Source organism: Cyprinodon tularosa, unplaced genomic scaffold, assembly GCF_016077235.1.
Source record: "Cyprinodon tularosa strain WSP-4 unplaced genomic scaffold, ASM1607723v1 ctg304, whole genome shotgun sequence".
Classification (NCBI taxonomy): Eukaryota; Metazoa; Chordata; class Actinopteri; order Cyprinodontiformes; family Cyprinodontidae; genus Cyprinodon; species Cyprinodon tularosa.
Window position 1 is genome coordinate 1,609,989 of NW_024039013.1, and position 20,388 is coordinate 1,630,376.

General features: G+C 39.4%; 1 protein-coding gene across 3 annotated transcripts; it reads right to left on the reverse strand.

Moving 5' to 3' along the window:
• Positions 1–5,643: 5,643 nt before the first annotated feature.
• On the reverse strand, positions 5,644–19,883 carry mppe1 (metallophosphoesterase 1). Of its 3 annotated transcripts, XM_038291965.1 has the most exons (11): positions 19,336–19,883; positions 19,138–19,246; positions 17,797–17,900; positions 15,125–15,205; positions 12,408–12,516; positions 10,874–10,954; positions 8,249–8,371; positions 7,958–8,098; positions 7,386–7,405; positions 7,224–7,297; positions 5,644–6,396 (listed from the first exon to the last, which is right to left on the reverse strand). In XM_038291965.1, exons 1-11 carry the CDS (start codon positions 19,569–19,571, stop codon positions 6,248–6,250), a joined length of 1,227 nt encoding a protein of 408 aa, XP_038147893.1. In that variant the 5' UTR covers positions 19,572–19,883; the 3' UTR covers positions 5,644–6,247. The 3 variants fall into 3 exon arrangements, 2 of the variants coding, with proteins under 2 accessions (XP_038147893.1, XP_038147894.1); XR_005281391.1 differs by having other exon boundaries at positions 6,322–6,396; positions 7,224–7,405; XM_038291966.1 differs by lacking the exons at positions 7,224–7,297; positions 7,386–7,405 and having other exon boundaries at positions 19,336–19,882.
• Positions 19,884–20,388: the final 505 nt, after the last annotated feature.

Here is a 20,388-nt window from a genome sequence, read left to right on the forward strand (position 1 = left end):
TCCTGTTGTCCAGTTGTGTCCGTTTTTGTTTTATTTTATTTTTTCCTTGGCAAAGATTTGGCTGAGAGCAGACAGGTTCAGCCACTACAGGATTTCTATCGAAAACAAATTATGGTTATATTGTTTTCGTTTTTACGATGCAGTTTTGAGAAGCATTAGATTTATGTTTATATGTTTTGATCATGTCTGAAGAGCATTCTCATAGTATGATGCTGCCAATCCTGAACATTAAAATGTTCCTATGGTTAAAAGTCACTGCCCCTTCCCCCTACAAGCTGCTGGTCAGCTGGCTGAAAGAGGACTATTACTCTTGCTCATTACCTTTGATTACAAGAAAGACAAATATTGCTCTTTGAGAATGATTCTGGTAGTGAAACACATGGCTGGTGTGGAAACTACCAATCTCTCATATAAAGGCAACACTAATATAAAACTATTCTTGGTAAGCAATTAGCAGCAGATCTGTTACTCCTAAAGATACATTTTGGAATCCTAAGATACACAAAAATGGGAGAAAGTTAGTTTTTACACTTTAAAATGTTTAGTCTTTTAAAAACATCACTATGAAAAATAAGTATGATTCAAATTTAACAATCCCTGAAAGTATTGGGAAAAGATACTTTCCCTTTAAACAAATTAAGTGTTGAAAAAACTTTTGCATAATGAAACCTATTTATTTCACTTTACCACCATAACTAACAATAACCTGCCTGATTTGAATTGGTAAAAAGTGTCGCCATCTAGTGGACAAACATGAAATGAGTCTCTATAGTCCTAATATGAAACTTCACACAGGGAAGTGAGTCAGTTTCATAAATGTGAACTATCAAATTAAGGAGATTGCATCAGATTCTGGTGCAGTTCTCTACAAGCTAATTTAAAGAAATTAGATGACAATTAAATTTTTTTTAAATCCTTTTTTGCTTTAGTCATGCAGCCAAAATAGCTTGAATGGCTGTGAGAACAATGATCTACCTGCAACATATTCTGGGTCTGAATTGGTGATCAAAATGGAGCCTGGAGAACAAAAATAATTGCACTTCCAGAAATTCATGCTTCTTTTAAAAGTAAATCAGGGTAAAAGAAATGCAAAGCAAAATGTTTTCATTGTATGTAGGTTCAGCATCACTCTTTGGTCCATCTGCATCAAATCTTAAGCGTAAGGTTGTACGTAGCTGTCAGATTTTGGATATACTGGGAACCACAAGTGCTGAGACCTCAGGCCATAGATTGGATTCACCCTCCACTCATTCAGGTTTTCATGAAAGTATTAACTGAAACACAACCCACTATCAGTCTATTCTCTACTTCTCTGGACTCTAGCATATTGTCTGCAGGTAGGTACCAGAGATCCCACGAGATCCACAACTATTCTGGCATGTATTTCATCAAGGAAATGTTTTCCTAACCTGTTGAGCCCTGGAGACACTGGAAGGACAAGTGGGTGGAGATGATGGCTGGATAGAAGAATAGTTACTGTTTAAACATAGACATCTAAAAGAGCCAAATAACTTATTAAATATTAGGTCAATGTCTTACCTACTATATACACTCACCGGCCACTTTATTAGGTATACCTGTCCAACTGCTCGTTAACACTTAATTTCTAAGCAGCCAATCACATGGCGGCAACTCAGTGCATTTAGGTATGTAGACATGGTCAAGATAATCTCCTGCAGTTCAAACCGAGCATCAGTATGGGGAAGAAAGGTGATTTGAGTGACTTTGAACGTGGCATGATTGTTGGTGCCAGAAGGGTTGGTCTGAGTATTTCAGAAACTTCTGATCTACTGGGATTTTCACGCACAAACATCTCTAGGGTTTACAGAGAATGGTCTGAAAAAGAAAAAACATCCAGTGAGCGGCAGTTCTGTGGGCGGAAATGCCTTGTTGATGCCAGAGGTCAGAGGAGAATGGCCAGACTGGTTCGAGCTGATAGAAGGGCAACAGTGACTCAAATAACCACCCGTTACAACCAAGGTGGGCAGAAGAGCATCTCTGAACGCACAGTACGTCGAACTTTGAGGCAGATGGGCTACAGCAGCAGAAGACCACACCGGGTGCCACTCCTTTCAGCTAAGAACAGGAAACTGAGGCTACAATTTGCACAAGCTCATCGAAATTGGACAATAGAAGATTGGAAAAACGTTGCCGGGTCTGATGAGGCTCGATTTCTGCTGCGACATTCGGATGGTAGGGTCAGAATTTGGCGTCTACAATATGAAAGCATGGATCCATCCTGCCTTGTATCAACGGTTCAGGCTGGTGGTGGTGGTGTCATGGTGTGGGGAATATTTTCTTGGCACTCTTTGGGCCCCTTGGTACCAATTGAGCATCATTGCAACGCCACAGCCTACCTGAGTATTGTTGCTGACCATGTCCATCCATTTATGACCACAATGTACCCAACTTCTGATGGCTACTTTCAGCAGGATAATGCGCCATGTCATAAAGCTGGAATCATCTCAGACTGGTTTCTTGAACATGACAATGAGTTCACTGTACTCAAATGGCCTCCACAGTCACCAGATCTCAATCCAATAGAGCATCTTTGGGATGTGGTGGAACGGGAGATTAGCATCATGGATGTGCAGCCGACAAATCTGCGGCAACTGTGTGATGCCATCATGTCAATATGGACCAAACTCCCTGAGGAATGCTTCCAGCACCTTGTTGAATCTATGCCACGAAGAATTGAGGCAGTTCTGAAGGCGAAAGGGGGTCCAACCCGTTACTAGCATAAGGGGTACCTAATAAAGTAGCCGGTGAGTGTATATATATATATATAGTTGGAAGGGCCTTTTTTTTGGCTACTTCTGCCAAGGACAAGCTCTTAAAATCCAACAGAATCACAAAAGCAATCAAGCTGCTTCAGAATTGGATATCAGTTCAAGGAAAAGGAAATTTCCATCAAGGGATGTAGGTTTTCTACCATCGAAATAAAGTCAGACGGATCCTTGGGCCTTGAAATACACCCGGTTGTGTTCTTTACTGCATCATTTCATTCCAAAATGGAAAATTCCAGTTTGATAAACATGTACATCTATGGGGGGGTAAGCACCTAAGATGAAGTTATTTTAATACCAGAGTTGTTCTAATTTGTGGGATTTGTGTAAATTAAATGTAGCCAAAGCATTTGCATTGAAATAAACTTTGATCTTTTGAGTGCAACACATTGATAAAAATTGTTGGTAGCCCTTGTTTAATTGAAGATAAAACCTCTGTGGTCACAGAAATAATACCTGTGAACATAGAGCTGATGTACCTTGGCAAAAAGTTCAATCTTTGTCTCATCTGTCCATGGGACATTCCCCCAGAAGCCTTGTTGCTTGTCAACATGTAGTTTGGCAAATTCCAGTCTGGATTTTTAATGACATGTTTTCAGCAATGGTGTCTTATTTGGCCATCTAACATTAATCCACATTAACATTAAGTCCACTCTGGCTCAAACAATGACGGAAGGTACAATCTGACTCGCAATAGTCCTATGGATCCTACATTTCTGAATGATATGTGCAGCTGTAGTCACTGGAACATCGAGCTGCTTGGAGATGCACTTATAGACTTTGGCTTTAACATGTTTGTCTCTAATTTATTTAAATCTCCTGGACAACTCTTTCCTTCACTTCCTCTGGTTCGTGTTGAGTGTGGTACACACCATGTCACCAAACAGCCCGGTGAACTGTAGCCCTATATATAGGTCCCCTGGCTCTTTAATAGATTGTAGAAAGCTGCGAAGCTAATTACTGGACACACCTTGATTTAACAGGAACCTTTGGTCACATTATTTTCAGATACCATATTTTTTTCCCAGGCCTTTTCAGCCAAGCATGAACAAGTGACAAGCTATTTCTGTCTATTGGGGTTTTTTATTGTATTTAACCAGGTGTACCAACAAATGTGTCCACACATAGAATTAGTAATGGTTAGAAATCCATAAGGTTTAAGGATTTTTTTTAGGGGTTGTATTGTTTTTTACACATCTTTACCAATATGCTAATATTTGGAGGGCCCTGCAAACAAAGTATTGCTGTGGAAATCATTTAAGTTACAGTAAATTAAAAACAAAAATAACTTGATTTATAAAAATGTAAAATATAATTATAATGGCTGATAATTTGCCTAATTTCTAATAAATGTCACCTTTCTATGGTGGATTTGTATTTGACTGGCACTTTAATGCAAAAGAATTTTGACAGGTTATGTGTTATGTGTTATGTTATGTGTATCTGTATAATTTTAAAGGGACCCCAGGAAGAGTAGCTGTCAAATTACTGACAGCTAATGGGGATCCAAATAAATAAACAATAAACAATAAACAGGTATTAAAAGGGACTTAACTGTTGAAACAGCTGGAGACATTTCATTAAGCAATCAGAAACCCTTCATGTTTTAACATTGCTGTCTTGTTTTTTTTTTGTTTTTTTTTGCAGTACAAATTAAGAGGAATTAACTAAAAGAGGCCCCTTGAGTCTCTTAGTCTTAGCTAAAATCAGTGAAATCGATTAATCCCATTTTTTTATATATTGCAGGAGCTGCAATGTATGCAGGATAGAAGAAGTTAATCAGTACTAATATAAAATTAGGTGAAAAGGTGTTAAACAAACCGGCGTCCTGGACACCAAACAACTGAAATACACAATTTTATATTAGTATGCAGAATTTTCCAAGTCCATGAGCCTTTTAATATGTTGCAGGCATCAACAAGTTGTTTTTTTTTATTAAGAAATGAAGTGATTCAGAACAATTTTGTCTTGGAAATGTTCAAAAGATGGTCATTGACTCCATCTACATGGATTTAGCTACAAACAGGTCACTTTAGATATAGATGGTTGATTAGCGTGCTGCATTGCAGCATATTCCCAAAAAGTTAAGTGGAAGGAAAAAATGGGATTGAAGCAGGTGCACAGAAGGCACCTAAACCTTTGTGTTTAGGGGACATTTACAAGGTGTTGATTGTTTCTCTTGTTGGAGCTTCAGCAGTGACAAGATTTACAGGGATTTGCTTCAGAATTCTCCAAGGCTGTTTCCTACCATTTTTCCTTCCACTTAACTTTCAACTTTATGTTGGACAACTATGAAGACAGAAGTCTTCCCCATGCTCATGAAGACCACAGCATATTAAAAAGCCTATTCTTCTTAGTCTCATGTTATGTCATAAATTCAGTTTTCTTAGCTGTATCCCATAATAAACAGACTTAAAAGAAACAAACATCTCATTCAGTGTTAAATTAACTTGAAAGATAAAAAATATGTTGTTTTCTTGTGAGACTATCAGCCAAACAGCTTGTAAAATGTGAGGATTTGCAGCTTTGCTTTACCCGATTTTGGGTCGATTCTTAACTATTTATAAAGGGATATTTAATTTCTAATTATTTATTCAACTCTTTCCACATTTAGGGGTCCTGTTGTCTTACATAGTAAGGCAGTTTATTAAAAAAAGCTGGATTCCCTAATAAGTAGAAATCGCTGCAGCTAGTTACCCAACACAAAGGTAGATCATAATGCTGCAGGTTTTATTGGGTTAAAATGAACCAATAATAGAAAAATAGAAAACCAATTTATTGTGTATTAAAGGACCTCAGAAATGAAAAAATAAAACCCTGCGGGAAAAAATCTGAATAAAAAGGTTATTGTAGATGGTTTGGGTGAACCATTTCCAACTAATTCATTGGTTGTTTATTTTAGGTTGATTTGTATCAGAAAGAACTATATTTTGTTCAGTTGCTTGTTGAACATTTTTTTTCACCAGAAAACTCTTTATTAAGAACATCTCATTGTAAACGGTCAACAATTTGGCACAAAGAGTCGTGAATTAAATAATATAACTTGGTATAGATTTGAAAAACAATGAGCAGCTGAGACAGATGGACATCGAGGAAAGATAAAAAAAAAAAACAAAGTTTAAGAAATGACTTGTTTCACAGAAAGCACCTTTAACTCACCACCAAAATATTTACACCTCTCCTTTAACCCCAACAACCCAATGCAGAGGGAGCAGCTTTTACCAAGACATCCTGTCCATAAATATCTCAATTTCAAATAACATCATCATCACCTTCATCATCAATGCCAGCACTGATTTACACATTTTAAATATATTTACAGCTTTGTGTTCACTGCAACAATCCAACTGAGGATGTGTGGACAGATCCACAGCCCAGTCAGAGATCAGCTCCACTAACAGACAAGTTGCACTCTGGGTGACGTGGTTTACAGAGACTTGTGCTTCCCCAGCAGGCAGAGGCTAAGCTGCAGCAGCCCCTTCATCCACAGGCAGTGAGCCAGGATGAGCAGCAGCAGGCAGGCGCCGGCCGAGCAGTAGACCCCGATCACCGTGCTCTCCTCCGGCAGGAAACATTTGGAGAGGGAATAACCGCTTGAGGACACCGACGCCTGTGGAAAGGAGGAGAGATGTAAGAGATGGGGCGGTCATCATGTGAACAGCCTGGATGCGGTTCACAGTAACGACTAGAGGACATCCGGGAGCAAATAAATGTGGAATTTTTATGTAGCCAACAGTTGAGAAAGCCAATTAAGCTGAGTAAATTATAAGATTTATGTCCTACATACATGTTACAGAATGAAACAGAAATGCAACAAATAAATAAAAGTCACAAGCAAAATTCAGAAAAAAAGCATAAACAACGTTTTACAAAATCAGATTGAATAAAAATCTAGTCCAAAAATCTTAATTTAAAAATACAGATACACACACAAACAAAAACATTAGAATCTTATAATAAAAGAAAAAAGAAATTCCTAAATACTTACAGTAGCCTGAGAGAAAATTAAATACCAAAAGAACAAAAAAATTATAATTATTTAAGACATTTGTAACGCCACTCCTCATGTTGATGTTTTTCTAAAAACCTAACCTCTAAACCATATATCTGTGTTGTTGGACTTTTAAGCTTCTTTCAGTTGTAAGCTGAGCCGATCACATACTGTAGGTTTTTCATGTTTGTTTTCACAGCATAGCTGCTTGTTTATCAGTCTCTACCTGCTCTTCTTATAAAAGCATACATTTCTATTTTTATTCTGTATTTAGATAATTTTTTGAGTAAAAATGTGATAAAAAAGGTTTGCATAGATTTTATTTTTTGCAAGTATTTCTACAGCAATCAGTCTGTAAATATAGAGCCTGGAAAAACCATGGATGGATGGATGGATGAATGGATGGATGCATGAACAAATGTATAGATCACAAACAGCATTCACACCGTAAAACATGGTGGTGGCAGCATCATGCTGTGAGGAAGCTTTTCTTCTGCGGGGACAGGAAAGCTGGGCAGAGCTGATGGGAAGATGGATGGAACTAAATACAGGACATTCCTGGAAGAAACTTGGATAGAGGCTGGAAAAGACTGGGGCGAAGGGCTCACCGTCCAGCAGCACGACGACCCTAAACATACAGCCACAGGTACAATGGAATGGTTCAGATCAAGCACATTTCATGAGTTAGAATGGCCCAGTCAAAGTTCACATCTAAATCCAGTTAAGCATCCATGGCAAAACTTAAAAATTAATGTCTGCTGATGCTCTCCATCCAATCTGACTGTGCTAGAGGTGTTTCACACAGGAGTGGTCGGCAATTTACTCTCTAGATGTTGGAAGGTAGTAGATGCCACAGCAGGAGTTGCCTCTACAAAGTATTGATTGAAGCAGACAGGCTGGATACAAATGCATGCAGTAAATGTCAGATTTCTACTTGTTGAACATTTCACATCCATGTAGCATTTCCTTTCACTTCTAGCAATATCCCTTCAGTGGTTGGTGAAAAAAATCTGCCATAGAAGAATGAAGCAGTAGACATTGGATTTTTTTTCTTCTTTTAATACAGTTTTACAAAAGTTTAGTACGCAATGCCATATTTAGACTTAGAAGCTGTTAAGTTAGGAAAAAAAATACGTATGATGTGAGTAATCCTGCAGAGGCTTTCTGTTCTCCCACTCACCAGGATGAAGCTGGGGTTATTCCTGTTCCTCCAGCTGAAAGACGGCACGCTGATTTCTGGGTACTTGTTGTCATGGAGAACCTCACATCCGCTGTGGGTGTGTCCGCTCAGGATGAGCCGGGGCTTAAACCACTGCAGAAGCTAAAGAAGAAAGGGAGAAGAAAAAAAGGCCAAAACCCCTTGAGAAGCTGCTTCCTGCTCTCCTTACTCCTCACTTTCATCATGCTCTGCGTCTGCTCCTCAACTCTAATACTGCTGAACTGCATTTATCTGGATGAAAGGGAGACTCACCCGCTGAGAAGCCTCTTTGGACAGCACGTCATACTTCTCTCTGAACAGCAGGTGTCGCTCCTCCGGCGGTGCTGCATCCTCCCCAGTGCAGCTGGCGTCACTCACTCTGTACAGAGGGTAATGCTGGAGGACCAAAACAGCAAGCAGATGTTAAACATCTGTATGTTAAATGTCGGAACAAGAGAGAAGACACCTGGCCCTTCTATCTCATAACCCTAACCGATTCTGCAGAAATCCACCACTCAGGTAGGAGAATCTAAAGATGGGGAAACCTGTAGCACCGATAGTGCGCTCAATAGAGCTGGTCTTCATGGATGAAAAGCTACGTGGAGGATTCAACAAACAGGTGGAAGAAGACCAAAGTTTACATTTTATGCAAAGAAGAAACGTGACAATCCCTTTGAGAAACCTTCTCAGGGAAGATACATGGTGGTGACAGCGTCATGCTGTGGGAATGCTTTTCTCCAGCAGAAACAGAGAAGCTGGTTAGAGCTGATGAGAAGATGGATAGAGCTCAGTGCAGGACAACGGTTGAAAAAAACAACTGCTAGAGCAGCGGTTCCCAACCCGGGTCCTCAGGGACCCCTGCAGTGCATGTTTTAGATATGTCTGTTCCAGCACACCTGATTCAGATTAGAGCTTCTCCTCTACAATCAAGTGCTGCAGAAACCTGTTAATCATCCGGTTTTTTTTGTTTGTTTGACATGAGGTCCCTGAGGAACGGGGTTGAGAACAACTACAGTATGCTAGAGGCTGCACAGTGCAACAGCCTGAAGGTTGAGAGCAAGGCATCTGGGTATGTTAGAAAGGTCCAGCTAAAGTCCAGAAATTCAATTGGGAATATGTGACAATTATGTTCACAGATGCCCTCTAAATAATCTCGCAGCATTTGATTGATAAGAGGAAGTGGACACAAAGTTCCTCTCCAGCTTTGAAAGCGTTGCAGCCTGATTTGTAGACATCTCTGAAACATGATTGGACCATTCATATCTGGCTCCTCCAATCGCAGACGAGACCTTGTCTATTTAAACTTAGCTCACCTGTTACAGAGCGGCTAGGATTTAGTTTTAGCAGCTGGCCTCTGGGTGTCCAGTAAAATGTTTGATTTCACTAACATAAATGAGATTATTTCAAACAATTGAATAACATTACACATTTAAAAAATACAAATATGTTTAATTAATGAAATATATATTAAATCCACTCTTTCTATCTAAAAAGGATACTGTCAGGTTTAGGCTTCTGACCAAGAGTGGTAAAAATGTTTTAATTGGACATACATTATTATACAAGTACTTTAATTTCATTTCTTCTTGCCTTGTTCGTTTTCATCAGTCTGTGGTGTTATTTTTTTAAGGCGTAACGTTTGTTCAGTTGTTTTTATTAGGCCTAGTTCTCCCTTTTTGTTCTGTTTATGCTAAATCCTGAACTGAAAAAACATCCATCCATCCATCCATCTTCTAACACGCTTATCCCTAAGTGGGGTTGCGAGGGGTGCTGTCTCCGGGCGAGATGCAGGGTACACCCTGGACAGGTCGCCAGTCCATCACTGGGCGACACAGAGACAAACAACCACTCAGATCTAAGGAGAATTTAGAGAAGCCAATTGACCTAACAGGCGTGTTTTTGGACTGTGGGAGGAAGCCGGAGTACCCGGAGAGAACCCAGCCATGCTCAGAGAGAACATGCAAACTCGATGCAGAAAGACCCCAGGCCAGGAATCGAACCCAGAACCTTCTTGCTGCAAAGCAGCAGTGCTACCCACTGCGCAGCCCCAAACAAAAACAAAAAATAATCTTTGTTCCTAAACCTGCTGAAATGTTTAATTTAATACTACAGGAAAGTTAGCAAGTTCTTCTACAAAGCTTCTGAGTAAAAATGCCTAACTTGCCTAACCTCTATATAATATATTATACAAGTAATTAAAAATCCTGAAACTTAATTCTTACTAGTATAATTCTTTTTACTTTCTTAAATTAAATAGGCACTTCCTATTGCCTGTTGTCATGGTGACTCATCAAATCGGTGCTCAACTGAAAATTGCTTTTCAAACTTTTTGCGCACGTTTAACTCTGAGTGGACTTAGTTAAAATTTATTAAATTGATTGATAGCAGCTGTTGTGAAACCAAACACTCAGATTTCCCGACTTTTGGCTAGATCAATTCAGAGTTGCAGATATGAATCTGCCTTGACCGACCCCCGGTATAGAAAAATAATTCCCTCAGCATAATGCTGCCACCACCATGTTTCACCATATTAATCATTTCTCCACAATCTGGACCTATAAAATGTTAACTTTTGCTCTCATGTAATCAGATTATCTTCTAAATGTCTGCCGTACCCTCTGAGAGGCCTGTGGCAAACTTTAAACAGGATGCTTAAACATCTTGTATTAAAAACAGGTGTTCTACCAGCCACTCTACAATAAATAGATTCATGCATCTATGGTCTCCTCTGCTTTAGCCACACAATATTCACATAAATTACAATGAAATGCAAGAAAGAAAAATATTTCATAAGCTTCTTTTATTTTACCAGATATATTTATAATTTAAATCTCCTCGCTGTGAATGAATAAAATCAAAACTCAGCATGCGGCAGGTTTAGAGAATAGCCCAGCTTACCTGCAGCATGATGGGGGCGGTGGGGGGATACGTCTGTGAGCCCTCACATTTCTCTGTCTCTTTGCTGTCAGACTGCGACTTCTGCACAAGATAGACATTCAGAAGTTGGTTTGTACTCAACAGGTCTGATCTTCACAGACTCTAAATAACAGGCACTAAATTGCACATGTAATTTTTTTTATACTCCATGCAATAAGTGGAAGTGTTTTGGGGATCTGCAAAGATTGCTGCACAAATGTTAAGACGTGCAAACTGGTTTGGTTGCATCAAGTAAAATGAGCAGATTGGGTGTTCTACTGGCAGTTTGAGAGTGGCTGTAAAAGAAAGATGAGGTTCACAGCCTAGAGGTAGTACTGATAATTATAAAGAAAGTACCATATTGGCCCGAAAATAAGACAAGTTTTTTTTTTTTTGCGTTAAAAACGATGTGAAAATGTGGGGTCATCTTATAATTGGGGACTAACCAATTATACAGGCTGACAGTTGTCAAACACAGCAGCAGAGGGCACCATTTTTTTGTAAAGCCAGTGACCTCATGGTGATGAAAAACTGTGGCTGGGGTCGTCTTTCTATCACAACAGAGAAGAAGTGACAAGAATGCTACAAATGGAGAGTCGCTGCCGACAACGGAGTGGATCAAAAGTCAGACAATGTTGACATTTGAGGCAGACTTTTGACGCCAATTTTAAAATTAAGGTGGTCAACGCAGTGGAGGCATCAAAAAGCTGTCAGGCAGCAAAGAGATACGGAATTACAGAGTGCAATTTCACAATATGGCACGTTCAAAAAGGTTGGAAAAATGCAAACAGCAAAAGAAAAGCTTATCAAAAACTATCAGAGTTGCAGGGTGAGAGTAGGAGTGACAGCGTGTGCAGCGAGGCAGAGGACTTCTGAGAGTAAAAGCCTCCTGCAGGTTTTTGAGACATTCTGTGAGCATAGTTCCAATTTCATTCGAGTCGCAGTGTTTCTCAATAAAAAAAATAGTTTCTTTAAACAAAATAAATGTTCCTTATCAGTCTTTTTTTTCTTTGGTCTTTTTTTTTTGTTCCTAAAAACTGGTCCTGGAAAGTGGTCATCTTATAATCAGGGTATATCCTATATTCGGGTCAGTACGCTAATAATAATAATTATAGTGCAGCTTGTATCTCTTTAAACAAAGAGCTCTATACAAAAGTAAAAGAAAAAAAAATAGCGTACTGTCTGCTGAAATGGAAACAAAAATCACTTTGCTCCTTCCTTAAAGATCTGCTCTGAACCTACAAACACGTTTGCATCTGTTTTAAGACGTGGGAACCTTCTGAAGATCATGCCCTTAGTGTTCGTCATCACTTTTACCTCTAATTGTTCCAACCCTGTAAAATGATGCCATTTACTGTAAAAACTGTAGGAAAAGAACAAAACACCCCGTCTGCTTCATGGACTGAAAGTACTGCAGGATTATTATCTTCTATTCACACTTCTTGAGTGCCAGCAGCAAAGAGTGAGCAGATTGCTGATGCTGTGAGATATGTGGCTCTCAGGAATTTGCTCTCACCTGAAGCGAGCAGTTGAGGTCCTTGGAGAGTTTGATCAGGTCTTTTTCCACTGACTGGCAGATGGGACAGCCGTCACCGTGCAGGGCCACGCTGTTCACCAGCAGGAAGCTGCAGACAGGCGGCAACACAGCAGCACAAAGGTTTTATTCTGCATTGATCTGCAGTTTAGGTTTTTTAGGCTTTAGAGGAAACTGTTTTCTTAAATAGATTTTAAAAGTCTAGGTTCCTAAAAATGATGGACGGATTGTTTTAATAAAGCAAGATTCAGACCGTTGGATATTTAAAAATGTTTGAATGCAGAAATACTTTTTTCTTATACATTTTTAACCAGACCTGGAAAACCCTTCAATGAAAAAGCTGCAGACGAACAGAACAGTGGATGATAATGATCCTCTGAATAGATGCCACAATAAATGACCCCTTTTCACACTGACACATCATTTGCACGCTGCTCTGGTGCATTTCTGTGAACATATTGATCAAATCTGCAGCAGCAACAGCTCCACCTAAAACATTATAACTCAATCCTTAGCAACTTTTTAATGCAAGTAATTTTGATCTATTCATTTCAATATGAAAAGCTTAAAGGAAATCGTTTTTAACCTATTGGTTAAAAGCTAAAAACAAACTAGAAATTGCACCATAAGAGTTGCATATAGTAACCTTAACCCTACAGAGGTGTGTCTATTCCTCAAGGCATGTGATACAGTCTGCAGGGAACGGGACAATGCTGGGAAAACTCAGCAAGGTCTGCATCTTTGAAAGGAATCACGCTGCAAAATGCACCTATGCAGCAAAACCACAGGGGCACCTCTGCAGCACAGGCGATACATGAACCGGGCAGAGATTCCAAGCTAAAAAACACACAGAGGGCAGAGGACAACTATTTCTTTTCTCTTTAAAGCAACAACTAGGTAAAGATTTGGTCCTTCTTCACCATCTGATCTGTTCACCCTTTATAGGTGAGTCAGGATTTACCCGTGGAAAGAAGCAGGTGCTGATAACAGCCCAGGATGAGGCTGGTACTGATGAGGGTGACAGCTTTAACATTTCCATCTGTCTGGTTATCGTCTCTAAATGCTTCACTTTTTAAAACTGTGGTAATATTTTTGAAGGAACTGCCACTTAATGCTGAAATCTTTTGTTTTCATCATGCACCGTGTCTCAACCTGGAAAATGAAATTTTTTTTCAACTTCCTACAGGTACATGATCAACCTCAGCACAGGAAAATCCTTTATCTAAGGCCAGCTCTGTCCAAGCATGTCCCCTCAACCAACCGCAGGTGATGAAAGACAGAGGGACTCATGCTAATCAGCATCCCTATTGGACAATGCACTTCTGAACCCAGTGCACTACTTTTGTTTTAAATTTCACTTGCAAACCATGAGACTCCCACCAACGTGTTTCCAGTTCTGAGTTAGATTTTTGTCCTGTGCCTTACACATCTGGAATTATAATCAAGATATTAGTTAGTTACTTTGAACTAGTCAAAATTAAATATCCCCCTAGTGCTGTCACTGAGCTTTTCTTACAGTTGCCTGCAGACTTTTGCATGGCTGCAATGGTGCTGGCTCTTCTTGACAAAGTTGTTTCAAAATGCCCCAATATAGAAAAGAACTCAGCAGTATGGGATGTGCGGAGAATAACAACTTTCTGAACTCTAAGGACCCATTTCAGTTTAATTATAAGTTTTTTCATATATTTAAATTTTTTATGTTGAAATTTTGAATTTTTCTTCAAAAACTTCTCCTCTCCGCTCCTCTCATCCCTTCACCAGTGTTGCCAACTTCCCAGCAAGAAAGGCCGCTATTGGCTGTCCTAACCTAGATAACTGTCGTCCAATCAATGGTAAATAGCTTCACTTCGATGGACCTGTTAGCATAGTTTTAACTCATTCATTACCAGCATGTAGTCTAGTTTACTTTAAATTATCCAACAGAAGCAAAACTGATTTTCTTATAAACAGTCTATTTTATAAAATAAATACTCTAAATGAATATTTGAAAGGTGAGTAAAATTATTATATTTTATACAGGCTTATTTCATTATCAGGTTGATTGTTATGTATTTGAATTTGTTAGTAGTTTTTTTTAGATTTTGGAAATTATTTCAGCTGTTTCAATTTAATTAATTGAACTTGAATAAAAAACACTTGACTTGAAAAGATTCAGATATTCATTCGCAGTGTTTTATGAGGTTTTCTTTCTAAATCTTAATAGATTAATTGCCAAAAGACTCTACAAAGTAAAATCAAAGAAGTGTCCTACCATGACTATGAAGCTGATTACAGTGGGAAATGAGTCCCTATCTATGTAGGAGCAGTGATAGCCATGCCAGTCCAGGGACTGACTGCAGCTCTATTGTGAGGTGCCTTGGTCAAGTTAAATGGCCGGTGTACCTGACATGTAACAACCATACCATGCATAGTGCTTTAGGTTAATGGAATACATTAATTAGGCTATGTATACTTCCAAACTTTTTTTTACAACTCGACTACCGATTGAAACATATTTGACTGCAGTAGTACTTTGTTTTCAATTTTCAAAATAGAATAAAACTCTAAAAATCCATTGCACAGAGAGCCTTATCAATTGCTTATCGACAGGTTAGTCATAAAAAAAAGGTTGATTCAAGAGCTAAAAGTGGCTTCCAGCCTGCTGAGTCACATGTTTGTCCTGCAGCTTTTCATGTGTGTTTCTACTTCCTGCCACTCACTTGACTCCCTTTTTGGTAACAATCCTGGTGGAGGAGGCGTTGAAGACCTTTTCAAAGCGCTGCAGCTTGAACCAGTCCATCCTGCAGGGGAGACACAACAAGACAACAGATAAACTGAGTGTTAGAAACCTGCTGCTAAAGCCTGTCACGTCAGCCTTTCATGGGCTGTTACATAAGAGCCGTGGCGCTTCGCTCCCTGCTGCACGTATTGGAATCAAAGCGTCTAAGAGCAGCCGCATGCCGACATAATCCCACATCTAGGAAGCACATGCGTCAAAAATTCATCTGCGAGATTATTTTCTGCATAAGTTGGCACTTCCCTTCTTGTAAAACATTAACAGCAAGGAGAGGAAAGCATAAAAAACAACCATACTGCTTTAAAATGATCAAAACCACATGAATATGAACTAGAACTGCTCCGATAGCTGGATTCTGACATATACCACTAAATAAAGTAAATATTTGTTTTATATTATATTTATTTGGCAAATTTATTTAAAAAATGGCAACAGATAAACAGCAAAATACTGACTGTTGTTTCTAGAGCTTTTTAATTAAGGTTTAGCCAAATGTAGGCGACACCAGAGAACTATATATGCTAACATGTCAGATTATGATACTGCAGATTAAATAAAGATATCAATTTAAGTCAAATAAAGGTTAAATAAAGATTTTAATTCTAATCAAATAAAGATTTAAGTTATATGCAGCACACAAACATTTGATCGCAAATTAACCAAACAGACGTCAGAACTGGACGATTTTTCCACAATCAGCACCAAAACTAAGATTTCCCACCGCATATCTGGTCACTGAAAGCATCAAATAGAAAATATTTTCTCTTGCGCAATTTGAGCTTAATAAAAACAAAGAATGTGCTTTGATTTACAGTTAATGAGGATTACATTAAATTTCCTTTAGACTTTTTAACATTTCTTCCTTTGATTTCATTGCACTTGATTTTCGTTTTTCTGGTAAAATACATTTTCAAGCACAGAATTTAATAAAAAAAATAACTAAAAATAAAAAACTTTCTAATTCTATTTGGCAAAAGTTTCTCTCAACACTTATATAATAGATCCTGTATATTTTTACCACCCCCCGCCCACTAATACCTGGCATGGCTGCCAAAAGAAACCGCAGCTCATGTCTTCATAGACAGATGCTGACGTTTTTCAGCTAAGCTGCAGCTCCTTATTGGTCTCTGCAGTCATAGTGAAGGCAGGATCAGAGCCTTCTAGCAACTGTGCTGCCCCACCAGTTCAGTTAAGCGTTCAGCAACACAGAGCACCCAATAAAAGTCAATATTTTTTAGGAGTAGAAAGATTTTCTTTAAAGAAAGCAGGAAAATAATATCACATGAATTTTATTGCCTCTATTAAAAACACTTTCGGCAACAGAAAACCAACACCGGCCATCACCCTGCATTTTCCCTCCCCATCATGACGCATAGCGGTGGTAACATCATGGTGTGGGGAAGCACTTCTGTTAGCAGGGACAAGGAAGTTGGTGAGAGGTGATGGGAGAATTAAAGGTATAGAAGAGGATGTTCTTTTTGTGGGTGGATCATCAAAATAAGTGGTCCTCCTAACTGTCAATCATTCTGGTGATATGTTTACATGTTTGTCCCCATTTTCACTTATCGGTGGTGAGTGTGACATAGTGGAAAAATGGCAAATCTTCTTTTGGAAAATAAGCTTGTATGAGTGATGCTAACAGCAACTTTTAAACAGAGCGTGCATGAGGAGAAATGGGCTCTGCATACTCTCTCACATGTTTAATAAGCATTCCCTCTTGGGAGCAGGTACAGGCTGCGATAAAAAAAAAAAAAAAAAAAGGGACGTTTTTTTTTTTTTTTCAAAAATCTGCAAAAATCCTTCACTATTGTCATGATTGGACCCCCGTAGCTAATGTGATTACACACTTCATTCATCTGCCATTCCCTCCCCGCTCTCTAATTATCATCCATCGTATTCACCTGGTGCCCCTGCTATATAGATGGCTCAGCCCAGCTACTGGGGCCAGATAATTATTCTTTGTTTATTTGTGTTATGTATTCGTGTCAGCTGTTCATGTCTGTTCCTGGTTCATGTACTGACTCTTGGAGGCCAGTGGATTGAGAGGGTGTTAGTGTTTGTCTCCTGTCTCCTGGTCATGTCGCGTCCTTTCTCCGCTAAGCCCTCAGGGTATTGGCTTAGGGTGCGAGGGAGCTTGGGTTCTGGTCCTTCTCTGCGGACCCCTCCGAGTTTTGGCTCGGAAAGCAGGAGGCCTTTTTTAATTCCCGTAAGCCTGGCTCCAACGTGGAGACCGGTTCAGAATTCTGTTCAGTGTAAAGCCTGTGCGTTCTCATTCCTTCAGGTGCCTAACCCCAAGGCATTATCTGACAGAACTGTTCTTGATTAGCTCACACCTAAAACATTCCTTAAAGCTTTATGTAATGTTGACAAACTTGTCTTATCTTCCGTTTTTCCAGTTCTGCAGCAGAGAAAAAAATGCTACACTTTTTCTGAGGCTTCTGACATTTCAAATATATTTCTACCAAACAAGGAGTGTTTCACTGTTGTCAGGGAGTGCAAGCTCTGACCGGTGCAGTCTTTAATTCACAAAAAGGTGATCAACCAGCTTTACTTCACAAAAGAAACACAGCGAAATTAGAGGCATTGTTTGCTTACTCATAATGGAAACCAATGTCGTGATTGCCGACCAGCACGACCAGTTCTGTGTCAGTGGAGTGTCTGAACATCCTGTGGAAGCGGCGCACGTCATCTTCCCAGTGCTGCAGAAAAGGAGAGGAAGAGGATTTAGATCAGGGCTCTAATATGAAGAAAAAATCACCTGAGAGATTCTTAATAAGATCCCCAAGGAAGGTCGAGGTGGCTGCTTTGAGCCCCCCCCCCCCCCCCCCCCCCCCACAACAGGCCCTTAATTACATCAGAGGTTTAAGTTTTATATGATGAGGCTCTAATTGGACCTGAGACGCTGCTTTTCTATTAGACCTGAAGCTATTAACATATGAGGGGATTTATGAGGGAGAGGAGAAAAAATACTGTTTTACATCTCATACATGTTTAGATTACTGGCTAGAATTCTAGAAAGAGCATAAAATAAATCATAAAAGTGGTAAACTATTAAGATCTTTACGTTTCTAAACCATCAAGCTTTGATTTTTCAGTTGAGGTTTACCAAAAGTAAACAAAATCAATTTGAATACTTTGTTTGAAAACTTACAGCTATGAATCTCTTATAGTTGTGACAATATTTTGTTCATGTTTTATTCACTAGTTAAATTGATTTTTTTAGTAAAACAAAAAACAGATTCTTCTTTAAAAACTTCATGCACAGATATGCTTTTTTATACTTCTCTAAAAAGCTAAATATGGACATGATTGTGCTTTATGGGAACTTTGGTGAAGCAGAAGTATTATTTTGAAAGTTCTGTTAAATTTACTGTAGATATTTCTGCAATTCTTATGCTTAAGATGGATGAATGGATAAAAATGCTACAAAAAAAGACATCAAACGGTCAATAAAGCAATAATCTTCAGCTGCTTTCACTATTTTCAGAGCTTGTGTTGCAAATTTTAGACTCAATTTTCGTTATTTATGTGCTATATAAACTAAAGAAGAGTCAGCTTGTCAGGACATACTGTAATTAAAGATCAATCAAATACTGGTCCAGTGTAAACACACCATGCAGCCTTTAATGCATGTTTTTCATTCGTTTTTTTCTGCTCCAACTTGAAGGATTAGGATGTTCATCCTGTTATTTTACCGTTTGAATTAAATAAACAGCCATCCCAGTGTGCAGAGATGGATGCAGGCTGCAGATGTTTGCAGGAGACCCTGCAGTCTGTGGGCCCAAACGGTAACAGAACCTCTTGTTTGGATGCAGATCGTCCACATTATGTGTTAGTTTGATCCTTTTCTCACAGATTTTTTATTTTTAACAGCATCTTTAGTTGAATCCTAAGCAGTGGTGCTGTATTGCGGAGCTGAACATGGAGCTCTGTTACCTTCTGGGAGCTCCACTTGCCTTCGTCGAAGATATCCCCGAGAATAAAGACTATTTCAGGCTTTAGGAGCCAAAGCGCGGTCTGGAAAGCCCTCTCCATCTGCCATTCCCTGCGTTTGGACACAATCCCGACGTTATTCGGTGGATCGGTGGCTCACATCAGTGATAATTAAAGGGATGGATAAAATGGAGATGGTACCTCCTGAGCTTGTCGAACCAGTGGCCCCCCACAGCTCCGAGGAGATGGGTGTCTGACAGCACCATGGCGCGGAGCGCCGGCTCTGCGCCCTCCCCGCCCCGGGCATGGCTCAGCTGCGGCCAGGCGCACTTCAGGATGGTCGGGAAGTAGATGAGATACTCGCAGAAGAAAAAAGAGCCGCAGACCACCGAGAGAAGCAGCGCCGCGACCACCGAGCTGCCGCTGAGCTTCAGCATTTCTCCGCGGATCGGTGCTCGGGATGCCCTGAACCGAGCCGCCCGTGAGGCATCTCTTCAGCTCAGCCACGCTTTCCTCCCGCAGACCCGCTTGTTTTAGGATGCCCAAGAAGGATGCTCTGGTTAAAAAAGACCAAGCAGTATATAAAAAAAATAACTAAATAAAAATCTGGTTTTGTAGGGTTCGGTGCGGTTCGGTGGAGCCAGACAGAGAAGGAGGTGAGTGGAAGTTGAGTAGGGCCACCGCTCAGTGAGGGAGACCGCAGCGGGCAGCATCAGTCAGCCTCTGTTTGGCAGCCTTTCAACTGTCAAGCTGGAAACAACCCTTCCGGTTAGAGGTTACCAAACTAAAGCAGCTTAATGCTACTGTACGGAAAAAAGAACAGATTTTTGAATATTATTTCAGTTTAGTATGGGGGGAAAGTCACAATTCTGACTTTAATCTCAGAATTCTGTCGTATTTTCTCAGAATTCTGACTTTAATCTGAGAATTCTGGTTTAAATCTCAGAATTCTAACTTTAATCTCAGAACTTTGACTTTAATCTCAGAAATCTGAATTTTTTTCAAAGATTTCTGACTTTTTTTTCTCAGAATTCTAACTTTAATCTCAGTATTCTGACTTTAATCTCAAAATCCTGACTTTTTTCTCAGAATTCTGACTTTAATCTGAGAATTCTGACTTTAATCTTAGAATTCTGACTTTAATCTCAGAATTCTGACTTTTTACCCACATTAAACTGAAATAAAATGTAAAAATTTGTTAACTTTTTTTTTTTTTCAGTGGCCCTAATCCTCTTCCGTACTATTGAAATATCA

Excerpts from the sequence above, each read along its gene's own strand:
- mppe1 (XM_038291965.1), bottom strand. The coding sequence starts at position 19,571 with ATGCTGAAGCTCAGCGGCAGCTCGGTGGTCGCGGCGCTGCTTCTCTCG. Across the intron at positions 17,901-19,137 it reads GCAAGTGGAGCTCCCAGAAG|CACTGGGAAGATGACGTGCG; the intron begins GTAACAGAGCTC and ends CCTTTTCTGCAG. Across the intron at positions 7,406-7,957 it reads ATAACCCCAGCTTCATCCTG|GGTCGTCGTGCTGCTGGACG; the intron begins GTGAGTGGGAGA and ends CTGTATGTTTAG.